The 13,619-nt window shown below is 35.9% G+C and overlaps 2 protein-coding genes across 2 annotated transcripts in view; one reads left to right on the plus strand and one right to left on the minus strand.

Annotated features, from left to right (window-relative positions):
* LOC111514239 (sodium-independent sulfate anion transporter) overlaps positions 1 to 6,241 on the plus strand; it is a 37,933-nt gene extending 31,692 nt beyond the window's left edge. The window contains exons 6-10 of the mRNA XM_074182217.1: positions 164 to 314; positions 456 to 753; positions 2,715 to 2,859; positions 3,060 to 3,236; positions 6,057 to 6,241. Of these exons, the coding sequence (XP_074038318.1) occupies positions 164 to 314; positions 456 to 753; positions 2,715 to 2,859; positions 3,060 to 3,236; positions 6,057 to 6,166 (881 nt within the window). The 3' untranslated portion in view covers positions 6,167 to 6,241. The remainder of the gene's footprint in view (positions 1 to 163; positions 315 to 455; positions 754 to 2,714; positions 2,860 to 3,059; positions 3,237 to 6,056) is intronic.
* A 3,810-nt stretch (positions 6,242 to 10,051) lies between these two features.
* On the minus strand, positions 10,052 to 12,790 carry Rpn11 (Regulatory particle non-ATPase 11). Its single transcript, XM_023170346.2, has 3 exons — positions 12,445 to 12,790; positions 12,081 to 12,387; positions 10,052 to 10,590 (listed from the first exon to the last, which is right to left on the minus strand). The coding sequence occupies exons 1-3, from the start codon at positions 12,620 to 12,622 to the stop codon at positions 10,140 to 10,142; spliced, it is 936 nt and encodes a 311-aa protein (XP_023026114.1). The 5' UTR covers positions 12,623 to 12,790; the 3' UTR covers positions 10,052 to 10,139.
* Positions 12,791 to 13,619: the final 829 nt, after the last annotated feature.

Consider the following 13,619-nt stretch of genomic DNA (forward strand, 5'->3'; position numbering starts at 1 on the left):
TTGACCTAACCCTTAACACTGTTTCAAAAATACCTATACTTGTATGTTATCTAATCCAGGAGATTTATTATTATTTATCAATCAAAAAGTATACGGGTTATGTGGTTGATACAAAAAGATGGTGATTATGTATCATCAGCTAGTGATTTTTTTTTATTTTCAGCTAGTGGTTCCACAATCGACGCCACTCAAGAACTATTAACTCTGTCATTGTGCAACATATTTGGTTCCTTTTTTTCTTCGATGCCTATCACTGGATCCTTTTCGAGATCTGCAGTGAATCATGCCAGTGGCGTCCAAACTCCCTTGGGGGAATTGTAACAGGTATTATAAAACTTCATTGTACCTTGGATCAACTTCAATTTATTTTTCCCATTATATACATATCTTTTTTTTTCCTTTCTTTCTATAAAAAAAATAATCACATTGGCTTATGACTATAACTTATCATTTTTTGTATTCACAGGAATCATGGCCCTGTTAGCTTTGAGTTTTCTCACGCCTTACTTCGCCTACATCCCAAAAGCCTCTTTGGGGGCTGTAATAGTGAGTGCCGTCATTTTCATGATAGAATACGAAGTTGTGAGACCAATGTGGAGATCTAGTAAAAAAGATCTACTGTGCACGTTCGCTACATTCATAGCCTGTTTGATCGTTGGTGTTGAATACGGGATTTTGCTGGGAGTTGGAATAAATCTGATGTTCCTGTTACATTCTTCAGCAAGACCCACAGTCTACGTAGAAAAAGCAAAGGTATTTTTCCCAGCGAGTATCCAATGGAAACTCTAAGTCTTTCATTTTGGTTTTGATATAGTTTTTAAACTTCTATGTAAGTTATATCAAGTTTTTCATTTTAGTTGTTGGTATTACCTCTAACCAAACTAAAATTTCCACACTAATGTGTCTTAATATGTGTAATGCCAAATTGTTTTGAAACTATTAAAATAGCTGCAATACAAAAAAAATCTGGGTCGTCATCAACAAAATACTTCATTAGAGTGGATAATATTAAATGTGTGGTTTATTTCAATATTTTATGCAAAAAAAAACCTTAGAGGCCCCTCCCAAATAAGATGTCTCCTCCCAAGACAATTTTGTATGTACATGTGCTATTGTTTTCGATAGTTTTCTTAATTTTTTTGAAGTTCGAATTGTAAAGGTCTTTTCACAAGAATATCCTAACATTGAAATGTTTGCTAACCTAATATATAAAAATCTTGAATCACGATGTTTATGGTCGCGCTCCTCCGAAACGTCTCGAACGATTTATCAATTTCGACCAATTTATCTGCGAATATTGCCAACTATATTTCAGTACCTACTTATTGAGAAAAAATATACTCACCTTGAATACTTACCACAATAATTCACAGTTATATAAGAAAAGCAGATATAATAATCGTAAACAATATATTTTACCCAAAAATACATCAATTCACAATTGAACTTAACGAACAAAACAACACCCGTTTTCCAGGCTAGATATTATAAAAAATTAAATGAATAACAATGCTCTCGCCTGGCTGGCTCAAGTAACTGTTACTGACTAATTTCTATCCAATCTCTCGGGCCCCGCGTTTTTTTCCACCCATGTCGATAGTGGTTTCTTACAGTTATATGTATGAATTTACTGTGATGAATGTGAATTCCATATTACAACTGAATATGAATTGACAAATTATCACTTACAACCGTGAATTGACACATATAACTTGTAAATTACGATCAGCGTCTGTACACAGCAAATTCCCCCCATGAACACTTTCTACTCGACACAATGGATGTCAGCATTTATTGCAAATTAATTTATTACTGTTAATCGAACAAAAACTAGACATACAATTTTGAAACACCTAGCCGAAGTTTGATTCAACTAGTGCAACTGAAACATGGAAAACATATCATGTATTAAAGTCGATTGAATATAGATTTGGTTAGGATATTGGTTAGATTTTGTTTTCATTAACTGACGTCTGTGATGCTGAGCACTAAATGTAGATGTGACGAGATTGCTGTCTACCGACGCTTGTCCTAATTTAACTGAGATTTCACACTTATAACTTTGAACTCACAATTAAAACTGTCAACGCATTTCCTTTCAGAAGAAATAACGGAACTTTCTATGGAAGTTCAAATATAGCTTTGGTTAGGATATAGGTTAGATTTTATTTTCATTAACTGACATCTGTGATGCTGAGCACTAAATGCAGATGTGACGATTGCTGTCTACAGACGTTTGTCCTAATTTAACTGAGATTTCACACTTATAACTTTGAACTCACAATTAAAACTGTCAACGCATTTCCTTTCAGAAGAAATAACGGAACTTTCTACGGAAGTTCAAATTTTAAACTTCTTCGCAGACAGGTGGCCCTTTTTCAAATATAAGTAACGCTGACTACATCACAAATTAACAAATTGACTCAAAAGTTCCTCTGACCGGAGTAGTAAAGATTGATGAAAGACAATAAATTTAATCGTTGGATATTTATATCTTGGGTTTGTAGTCACAATTTAAAGTCTATATTGAAATTTTCAATTCAAAAAATAATTCGTTTGTTATAATAGTCTAAATGTGGAGACTATATAGAAAATGATTCTCGCTGTCATGATTTTTCATCTACATTAGGGATTACAAACACTAAATGTCTGACTCATAGTTATAGTTGGGGAACTAGAACGAATTTGGATGTTCAATTCTTCGTATTTTTCAGACTCACGATGGAAAAGAATATATCATGATCACGCCAGAAAACAGTTTGTATTTTCCATCTATCGATTTCATAAAAACAAACGTAGGAAAAGCAGGTGAAACTTCCAAACACCTTCCAGTCGTCATAGACTGTAGATATATATTAGGTAAGTCTTACAAGTTAAAATAATTTCACTATCAAATATTCTGCCAATATTATACAAACAAATAATGATTCCGTGTCACGCCTGAATGATATTCACCCCAATTCCTAATATTTTTTTTCAATTTGATCAATTTGCATTTTCGGAATCATCAACAATCAAACTAGAATAGAATCGATAAATGATCAAAATTCTATTTTCAGGTGCAGATTTTACAGCAGCCAAAGGGATTTCATCTTTAATAAATGAATTCATAATGAGAAAACAGCCGTTGTTCTTCTTGAATGTGAGAAAAGAAGTGGTGTCGATATTTCAAGAAATTATTCGAGAAGATTTCAAGTATTTCAATTCCAAAGAGGAATTAGAGAAGATTATTAAAGGTAAAAGGAACATCAATGATATCGTTCATTTTTTCTAAATGAAACTGAAACTATCAGTCGGGCATATGTGCTACATCTGCTTCTGTTTCAGAAATTCTTGTAAACCAAGTGGATTAGTTCTGACGTTGACGCAAAATGATGTCGATAGCCAATACTAATATTTTATCGTAGAAACAAATTAGTGAGGTTAATGGAAAAAAAAGCCCTATGTTGATGTTCGTTGACATATGACTCTGTGTCAAATTCGAAAATATATTTCGAGCGGTAATCGATGAATTCGTTCTATCGTTCGATCGTTCGCATTTCGCATTTGAGTACCGGGTGAAATGGAATGATACCGTTTTTTTGTGTGGGTGTTCCAAAAGTAATGATCCAAGTAACCTTACATTACATATAGTACCCAATTTGTAAAATATTCGTATATTTTGATTTTCAAATTGAGATTGCCATCTCAAAATATATTTTTCAAAATATAAAAACAAAAGGTCCATATAGGAGAGAATTTCTACCGATGATGGCGCTACACAAATTGCTAACGGCTGATCGGAATAACTGAACATATGTTGTGTTGATTGTTTTGGGGTTTTTTGTGTTTGAGTTGTATGTATGTATATAGTAGGGAGGGTGAGTGTATACCCACAGCACTTGGGCCACATGTGACCCATTGTACATCCTCCCGAGGAGTGATCCTCCTAGGTCATCGTACATCCTGTCCTTTCTAGGAAGGTGGACAGGTCACTAGGAAACATCTTTGAATCGGCAAGTGTAGGCCAAAACTCACCCAACACACACTCTCTTTGGCAACCTTGAGGTATCTCACGGCGGCCTCCGCAAAAGTTTTGGAAGGTGCAGCGACATTACTGTCGTTGCGCGGCTTCTTCAACTTTTCTGGGTTTCCCCTAGTGGAGGTGTTCAAGTGAGGGCGCTTTTCTGCAGGGGCAGCCAGTTCCTTGCCTTTATTCAAGGCGGAGATCTTGGCGCCCGTTGCAGGAAGTGCCTTGCTGTTGGAAGTGGAGTGGGGGAGGGGGAGGGTGCACTTATAGTTGCTGCCACTCCTACCTCTTTCACTCCCTTTCTTCTTTTGGCCTCGGCGCCACAAATCCGCCGCCTTTGTATTACATCACGAGGTGATCTGCTATGTCCAGCCTCATTCCGAGCGGTAGATTGGAGTGGACATTTCTGTTCATCCCCAGCCACCGCCATAGATTGAGGTGAGCACTTCTGTCCAGCCTCGGGATTGATTTTTGTTGTGTCTGTTAGTTTGTTTCATATATGTGTGTTCCCACGAGTAGCAAGGGAATAGTTGGTCACCTCTGGCAGAGCCTCGCATTACCAGACGAAGGCTGATTACAATGAGGTTTCGCCCGGTTCCCCAAGGGGATCGTTCGTAACCGCATATCACCCTGCGGCCATTCAGCTGTCGGCATGATTCCTTACACCTTAGCTTGGGTAGGCTGGTTCACGGTGGCATGTTTTGCAAAGGCTTTTGGGGAGTTTTAGTTCCCCTCATCCTACTTATTTCTACCACTGACCAGGAGTCCGGCGATCCGGTCCGTAAGGCCACATATTGGCTTCCCGGACAGGGTCCCTTGTCCCCTGGCCGTGCCCCTATCCGCCACCTGGGGACGCGCCCGTTAGATAGCCCGACCCTCGGGTTGTGTTTGAGTAATTTTAATGTAAATTTGTGAGTAAAGTTTTTCAGTGAGTTCATTATACACATGAAAAACTGATGAACAGGTACAGTTAAAAATAAATTACTTTCACTCACAGCAATACATGAAAACAGCTGGAGAGGACTCTGTGTTTTTGTTTTACCATCTGGCTTAGTTTAAATATGTCCGGTAGATGTCACGTCTGGACGATGGAATTCCCAAAAATGTGTCCAAAAATGAGACGTAATTCCTGTTTCACTAATGGCCAATCTACATATGATGTTAATAGGTGCGTTTGGTTCTCACTGATATTATAGATTGAGTTGTCCCGGCAAAAATTATTCGCTGAGCGAACTAAAGTCATCTAATACCACTAGAGAGGATCCCCACATGTAACATTATTAGTAAAATATTTTGATTTCTGTCCAATAGGTTAACACAAAAGCTAAAGTTTGTACTCACCATAATAAGTAAATATTTCTATTACTAACATAAAAAAAATTTCGCAACATAGCCTTATGATCAACACTGTTGATAAATTAGAGATTTTTATGGATTCACAAAAGTAATTCAAAGAAATCGGGAAACTGTCAAGCATATGCTTACATAACCTAAAATAATATTTTATCTCAATGTCATGACAAGTCACATCTCATCTCCCTCTCAAGGGAGATGAGATGTGACTTGATGTGATGTGATTATCACGTAAAAGAATTCGAAAGTCTGTACCGTCACACAAACAGCGATATAAACGATATCTATCGTTTTTTTTAAAGCGACCCACGTAAATGAAATCGAGTTAGCCATGTTAGTCGACAGATTTCCCCAAAAATTCTACACGTAGAGCACGCAACCTTTGCGTTAGATCACCCAAGTATAGCAAATATTTTGTTTTGCCAGTTTTCATCATCTCCTAAAGACGCTAACTTGGTTGCTGAAACGCGCGTCGAGAAGAGTATTGCATTTCTGGTGATTGGTCAAAGTTCTCGTTTTTGAACCCTAAATTCAATTTGTAAACAGATTTGATTTTGAATTTATTGGTAATTGTTGAAATGTTACATAAGTTCAGAAGCCCAGGAGATCAGGCAAACCATGAATTTATTCACAACAAATGTCTTTCAACAGAACTTTTTTTGAAATTAACTATACATTAACTTTATATTTACAGATCTGTGCAGTGTTGACTGCGAATTGGAAAATCTACTTGACCCTGATAATGCAGATCTACACAGGCGAAACTTCGACTCAAAAGAAGAAACAAATAATTTTGTGGTGTAATTTAAAATCATTCATATTTGAAAATGGTATTTATTGTTTGAATGTCGAGTACAAAAATTAAAATATATTTTGTAACTAGTTTTTTAATTGAACTTTCAGAATTAATCAAAATATGTTTTGTTGTCAAGGAAATATTCTGTCGACACTATCTGTATAGTTAAAAAGCATTCAATCTAAAATGTAATGTAAAAGTTGAAGAAAGTAATTGGCCTGAACGAATTGTTCCTTTCGATAATTTGATTTATAGCCAGTCTTCAAGTATGCCCAATGAATATATGTGAAAAGTTTTCTTTCCGTATATGGGGAATGTTCCTCAATTTGGGTTATTATAGCAAATTGATGTTTCAAATGTTGGGTTTTAATTTTTAAAGGGATTTGTTTCTAAATCACATATTGGCAACAGCGCCTAGAATGCTAGATCGGAGTAGATATTCTACTTTAAAAAAGGAAAATTATCTTTATAAATCAACAATTAAGCCAAAATATAAATTATAGTTCAATACCACCTCCACAAGCCACATAAACAACATTTGTTTTTTTATTTATTTAAATAGAGGAAGATAGGTTAGGTGTACAAAATGTCATATGTCACAGAATGTTTCGGAACTCGGAACATAAGTAAACAGAACAGCACGCCTCTGAAATATGTCATCTTTATTTGTCTCATACAGGTAACAGATTCATTATCCTTTATTAGCTATAACCGATGTTGCCAAATGGTGAAATTGAAACGAATCCCTTTGAATGTTGAATACATTATTTCATTCCTTTTTTTAAATTTAAATAATTTTTTGAACAAAAAGGTTGAAATGATAAGTTTAAAATGCGTTGTTTTAGAGCTCTTTTATGAACTACTTGATTTTCGTCAGGATGAACATTCCCCATTGGGCAAATTTCGGATATGCGGTTGGTTACCTCGTTCACAGGCAGATGGGGCGACGACAAACCTGTTGTTTGTTGTAGTCTTCAGCTTAGTTCGAGGAATGATACTCTGACGGAATTCGATTTTCAATTATCGGGAATCATCGACTTCACGTTGATGATATACACTACCTTGCACTGACGAGTGGCCAAACAACCCGAAACCGGTCTGCAAGTGTGTTACAATAATTGAAAAGCGGCAGTTGTATCGCCAACAGCATATGCTGGAATAACTTCAGTGAAGAATCCTGCACGGACGCCTGTCGGATATAATCCATCGCCCTTCGTGGTATTAGCCAGGGAAGTAGTTGTTTTCTGATAGGTGTCAGTCCATTAACCTACAGTGTAGAAAGTTGAGACTGGCCTGAACGATTTGTGCCTTTAGATGATTTAGTTGAAAATAGTGTATCATTCAACAGTTGAGAAATGTGGCCATTATTCATGAAAATGAAGTTTGTCAACGCAAGGCGAGCATCGTATATCATTCGAGCGAGAAATGTCTATTTTTCGCGAGTAGAATACTATACTTATAACAGGGATATACCGTTCGATTTCGTAACAAGAAATAACCTTACGAAAGCACTTGAAATATTTCTGATTTTTGTTATTCTATTTATCATCATCATTTATCATATCAAAGGGACCAAACTGGCGAACTTATAAGGTGTACCCCAAGGGCCAGTCTGAGGCCCTTCACTCTAAATATTATACACTATAATGTACCCGACACTGTGAATTGATTTATGGTGCATTATGCTGATTATTGCTCTGTGGTTTTCAGTTCAAATGATACCTCTTCTCAAAAAAATCAATATATTTACCTCCTTGAAATTGTTGAAATACTTTGCAGTCCATAATCTGAAATTGAACACCAATAAAACACAAGTCATAATTTTTACACTGAATGGCACCAGTAGTGATAGTAATTCTAGCAATGGGAATCTGTTCCTCAATTATCTTTTCTAGGTCTTTTCAGTTGACTCAAAATTTAACTTGAAGACTCATAAATAATATTGCAACAACTTGCAACATTACTGACATACTATGGACACATTGAAGATTGTATTAGATATGGTATCATCCTTTGGGAAATGTCTGATGCAGACACTCAGCGAATATTCACTATGCAGTGTTTGAGAAAAATTTGCAACCAGTTTATTTACCTAATTTCTCATTATAACAGAAATAGTATCTGGACACAAATTAACCACCAGTCCTTTTAAATTACTCTTGAATTTACTCGTGAGCAGATAACTCTTATATGGTGGTATGATTGAAGAACCTTTTTGCCATGGTAATGAAGCTTCCATTGGTGGTTACTAAACAATGCTGTGGCATAAAGCGATTATGGTGGTATGATTGAAGAACCTTATTGCCATGGTAATGAAGCTTCCATTGGTGGTTGCCAAGCAATGCTGTGGCATAAAGGGATTATCACATTTCTGATTGTATAATATGGTTGCAATTTACTTACTAATGACACTTTCTGTTTTTGATACAAGCTACATCTTTCCTACGGGAAAGACATTGGGAAATGTATAAAGGTGAAATAGTCAAGATTATAAGTTTTTGTTTAGTCATAATTAGTTGAATTTACTCAGAAAAGAAGTCCGTATGATGTTTCAGATGCATGCTACTCTCAAGTACATAAGAAATACAGTGCTTCTGCAAAGCAGGAAAAATAACACTGGGCAATTCAGAAGAAAAATCTATCATGTGGTTCTGCCAATTACGTTTTGGATACAATATAACACCTAAAAACGTTTAGAGATTGTTGGCAATATTTCAGCTCTTTCATAAAGGAAGCGAGGTTTATTGTATAGAATATTTATAACCAGGGTGATTCTCACAAAACATGGTATCATCGACATACTGAATGGTATTGAAAGGACTTGTGTATTGTGAAAGTTCATCAACATTCAATATAAATAGAAGGAATCCCACAATAGACCCCTGAGGCATCCCTGTTGTACCAACTTTTGTACTCAAATTCTCTAGTGTGGAAGTTTTCTGAGTAAGAAGCCTTTCAGGGTTACAATATAAATATTTTACTGTTTCTCCCCTTTCGAAGGATTCCACTGTACCTCGGGCCAATTCATATGTGGCTAGCGAGTTTGATAAATTTCGTGTGAATCCTAACTGTAACAATTGGAGGAGTAAGTTATTTGGGAATAACAAGTGTATTACTCTAGCATTTTTTATTCATTTATTGCACGGGATCACCCCTTTAATAATAGTACAAGCATCAAATTCAATAAATATTTATAGAAAATTTTAAAATTGAAGAAAATACTAAAAATGTAAAAGTATTTGTCAAAATGAACTCAAGCATGTGAAGAATGTGAAAGGATTAAGATAAACAGAATTATAGATTATACTCTTCAAAATACAGAGATACATGGAGAGTATAATATAAAGGATAGAAATAAGTAATGAATGAATACATTGATAATTTGGTGTATAATTAATCTTCAAGTCCCACTCAGAAGACATTTGAATTTTGATAGGCCTAAACCTATGATCCGAATATTTAGATTTTTTTCATTGATCATTCTAAGTGAAGGATCAATAGGAGATTGTATTTCATTTATTGCAGCTTCAATGGGTTGTTTTGAAATGAGTGTAATAGAAATGAGATAAAAATCTATTAGGGGGAGAAGGGTCATTTTAGAAATTGTAGGGATCAATTTTAAGAGACTTCGTGTTTTTAACAGATCACTAAAAACACTTATCCCCAGAGAACTAATACTGACGGTTTGAAAAGCCTACTCTCTGGGAGATTATATGTATATACCTGTTGTAACTAGTTCTTTCAATCCACTCCCTAGCGATCGAAGTAACACATATAGTCAATGATATATACACCTACCAGTATATTATATTATTCAAAAAACCACTTCAGTGAATTTATAATGCTTTGTTTTTCCCTTTTCATACAATTTTCTTCAAAACAAAGAAAATAGGTACAAAAAAAAATTAGTTTAATGAAAAATATCTTATAAAGTAGTTGTCAAATGAATGAATTGGAGATAATGAAGCTCAAGAGCTTGAATTATTCAAATGCAACGGTGTCCAACATAGCTCCCAAACACTGAACAATGTTATTTGTCATTAAAACGTCAACTTTCTCCTCCAAATGCCTTTTCGGATCCTGTTTGCCGACGTTCTTGATCGCTAGTTGCTCCGGTGTCATCTTTTCCTCGTCTTCTAGAGCTTTGTTATAATTTTTAGCCAAATCCAGCATGTCAGACACGGTTTTTTCATTTACACTACAGTTCTCTGCATAGTCCGCTAAGGTAAGGCCATCCATCCAGGACTTTTTGTGTAAGTTGAGAAGCATTTTCTGTTCCAGTTCATTTTTTCGATAATTGATACTTATCGAGTAATAATGCCTATTCAAACCGTGAATGAGAGCTTGCACTGAAGGCTTCTGGAGGTGTCCTAAGTTGGAGGTTGTTTGCCGAGGCTCCTGACCCAAAACCATCATGTTAGGGTTTATCAACCTAAAAAAAATAAAAAGACTGCTGTAAAAATCACAAATATATATAAAATTACTTTCCATAATCTGAAAAAATATGAAAATTGTAATGAAGAACTGTATACATTGAATTTACACAGTAACTTATTGGAGTGAACTAGTTTGCCCTTTCTACATGTATATCTCCATTACAATTTTCACTGTTTTCAGATTGTGGAAGGTGAAAATACTCAAAGAAAGTTGACATCAACTCCGATTTCCTCCACAAAAAAAATTTGTTCAAAATTACCTGTAAACGCATATTTACACCAAATGAGCAAAAAAAAAAACAATTGTGTTGATTTCAACAAAACAAAAATGAGAGTTATCCAATCAAGACACATTTTGAAGACTTTGTATCGCGGGTGACTGTTATTGTCAACAAGGAAATGTCACTTCGGCAGGCAGAAAGATCAAAAGGTTTTGGTGTTTTGTCTCTGTTTTTATAAATAGAGTTCGCTATGTGTTAACGGTCGGCGACAACAACCAAACAAATATTCAGTTCACTATTTTGTTTTATTTAAAGTGTTTATCTGTGGCAAGTACAAATTTCGTTGATGCTCTTTCTCCATTCATTTCTATGTCATCATTTATCAAATCTGCCATAATTTTATCAGTTACATATTCTATTCGTCTTCTTAACAATGATCTCATCCAGTATCTTGGTTTTTTCGCTTTCACTCCTTTTGCTCAAAAGATTCAATTATACAAAAAATGTTCCTGTCGTGAAAACAACATTTTTAGCCAAACAACACACGCGACCCAGATTAGTTTTTGTCTTGTTTGGAGGAATTTGAGTTTCAAGTTTGTTTTCCAAACTAAATCAATTTTTTTGTTTCTATTTTTGGAACTGAAACAACTGAAGAGATTGAGAAAACTCGAACACAAAAATGTTTTTACATATACGAGTATATTGGGGGTTTCTATCACAAACGTCATAGATGTAGTATAGTATAGTGTAGTATAGGACCAATCAATGTCAATCCTACAAATTTCATTTGAAATTCAGAAAATATAACTTCTAAAAAAAATCAGTAAATGGGCTTATTCAATTTTTAATCTACATAAACTCAAGTTCTGATTTGGACTTGAAAAGTGAAATTAAATTTGTTTTTGAAAAAAATTGATAAAATCAAGATTTACGTTAAGAATCGTTTCCAAAGGTTATCTGTGTGGCTAGTAGTTCATAAATTAATATTAAATTCTTTAAAAAGATGTTAGATGTTCCAGTCCAACTGATGAAACTACCGTGAAGTGAAACACATCTTTAATTAATTTTATTGAACATTATGGAATTAACAGCATGGAGAGGACACATAAATCACAAAATTTGTTGAAAATTAACCCAGGCCAGAAAAATGAATGTTTACCAACCTACAAATTGTGGTTGCAAAGAAAGTTTCACTAGCAGTATTTCACTGAGCGATATTGTGAAACCCTGCCTTCTTCAAACAAAAAAACAACTTAGAGCCTCACCTGAAGGCATCAATTACAACTTTGCCTTTAACAGACTGAATTGGGTCTACTACAACAGCAACTGCCCTTTCGGAAAGGGCTTCAAAACTTTGCTGGGTATTGATATCGACACCCGACAGCCAACAACCGAATCCTGGATGGGAATGGTACCAGCCCACCACCATTTCTGGTCTACCAGTCTGCCGTAACATGTCCAACATCTTAGCTTGGAAAACTGGATCTACAGCCTCTACACTAACACCTGTACCTGTCTGTGGCATCGCAAATACATCAATAACTCTGACTGTGTAATCGTCTACAAATTCACCTGGAAATTTTAAAGACATTAGAACAAATCACACCTTGCAAACCATAATTTGCGTACCTAACATAAGCCCCATTACTTCCATTGGTACTCCTGCACGGCCGTGCTTCAGCATCTTCAGTAAAGCCAGAGAGGAAATATACACTTGTTCAGCTGTATCTACCACAGGTGCATCTGAAGGAGGAGGTGCTTGACTCAAACCTGGCATACCTCCTCCAAGTCTCAAAAGTCGGTCCATTTCAACTGAGAAATATAATCTGAATTTGCGAAAATATCAGTACTCGTACCCTGTCTAAGTTCCGAGCGTACGTTGTTCACAAAGGATATTGAAGATAATTGTTTGTAATGCTGAAATTCCCCAAAATTTGCAACTCACCACTTATTTGACAGTGTTGAAAGGATCAAAAGTAATCTTCTTCTTATTCTTTTCGATTCAATGGCCTCAGCAGCTAAGACTATTCGGCCAGTTGGTAACGAAAGTTGTTGTTAAAGCCAAATGTGGCCACACAAGTGGACCTAGTGCGGGCCCATCCACAATTGGGTTGAAATTACTATCCAGGAACTTGTCAAGCATGGCAAGCTGAAAATAATGCAGTTATATCATACAGGCGAAAACAATGGTTTTCCAACCACTTGATAATTGACGTATTTTTCTTTAGGAGCACAGTATGTTCATTTCAATTTCAATGAAGTCACCTTCACCGGTTACTAACGGTATCAACCAATGGAACAAGTTAATGGCTCGTGATAGTTAACAAAAGTACGGGAGCAGAGGCCAGCCATAAAAATCAATAACATATTTTTTCGCAACTCACACCTGAACTGTGATTGAATTACTATCCATTTGTTAGGTTTGTATAAAGATGTGGAATATTTACCTAATCTGTGTTTTTGACATAAACAAGATGCATCGAAAACTCCGACCTATGCTTACACACGTATCTGTATCTGTAGAGTAGGGAGGGTGAGTGTAAGCTCACGCACTTAGGCTACATGTGACCCATTGTACATCCTGTCCTTTCCAGGAAGGTGGACAGGTCGCTGGGAGACATCTCCTTTATATCGGCAGGTGTAGGCCAAGACTCTCCGAACACACACTCTCTTATATTGACGATAACTCCGGGCACTCGCACAGGACATGCCTGACAGTCTCATATTCCTGTTCACACATCCTACATAGAGGTGTGCCCACTAGCCCCATATTATGGAGGTGTTTTCTTAATTGACAGTGGCTA

The sequence above is a fragment of the Leptinotarsa decemlineata genome, unplaced genomic scaffold (genome assembly GCF_025532065.1).
Source record: "Leptinotarsa decemlineata unplaced genomic scaffold, Ldec_3_MD MMD2_P_RNA_scaffold_2, whole genome shotgun sequence".
In the NCBI taxonomy this organism is placed as follows: Eukaryota; Metazoa; Arthropoda; class Insecta; order Coleoptera; family Chrysomelidae; genus Leptinotarsa; species Leptinotarsa decemlineata.

What these genes read in the sequence shown, in the direction of transcription:
- Rpn11 (XM_023170346.2), bottom strand. Translation starts at nt 12,622, where the DNA reads ATGGACCGACTTTTGAGACTTGGAGGAGGTATGCCAGGTTTGAGTCAA. An exon ending in AGTAATGGGGCTTATGTTAG is followed by an intron (nt 12,388 to 12,444) that starts GTACGCAAATTA and finishes TAAAATTTCCAG; the next exon opens with GTGAATTTGTAGACGATTAC. An exon ending in GTTGTAATTGATGCCTTCAG is followed by an intron (nt 10,591 to 12,080) that starts GTGAGGCTCTAA and finishes TATTTTTTTTAG; the next exon opens with GTTGATAAACCCTAACATGA.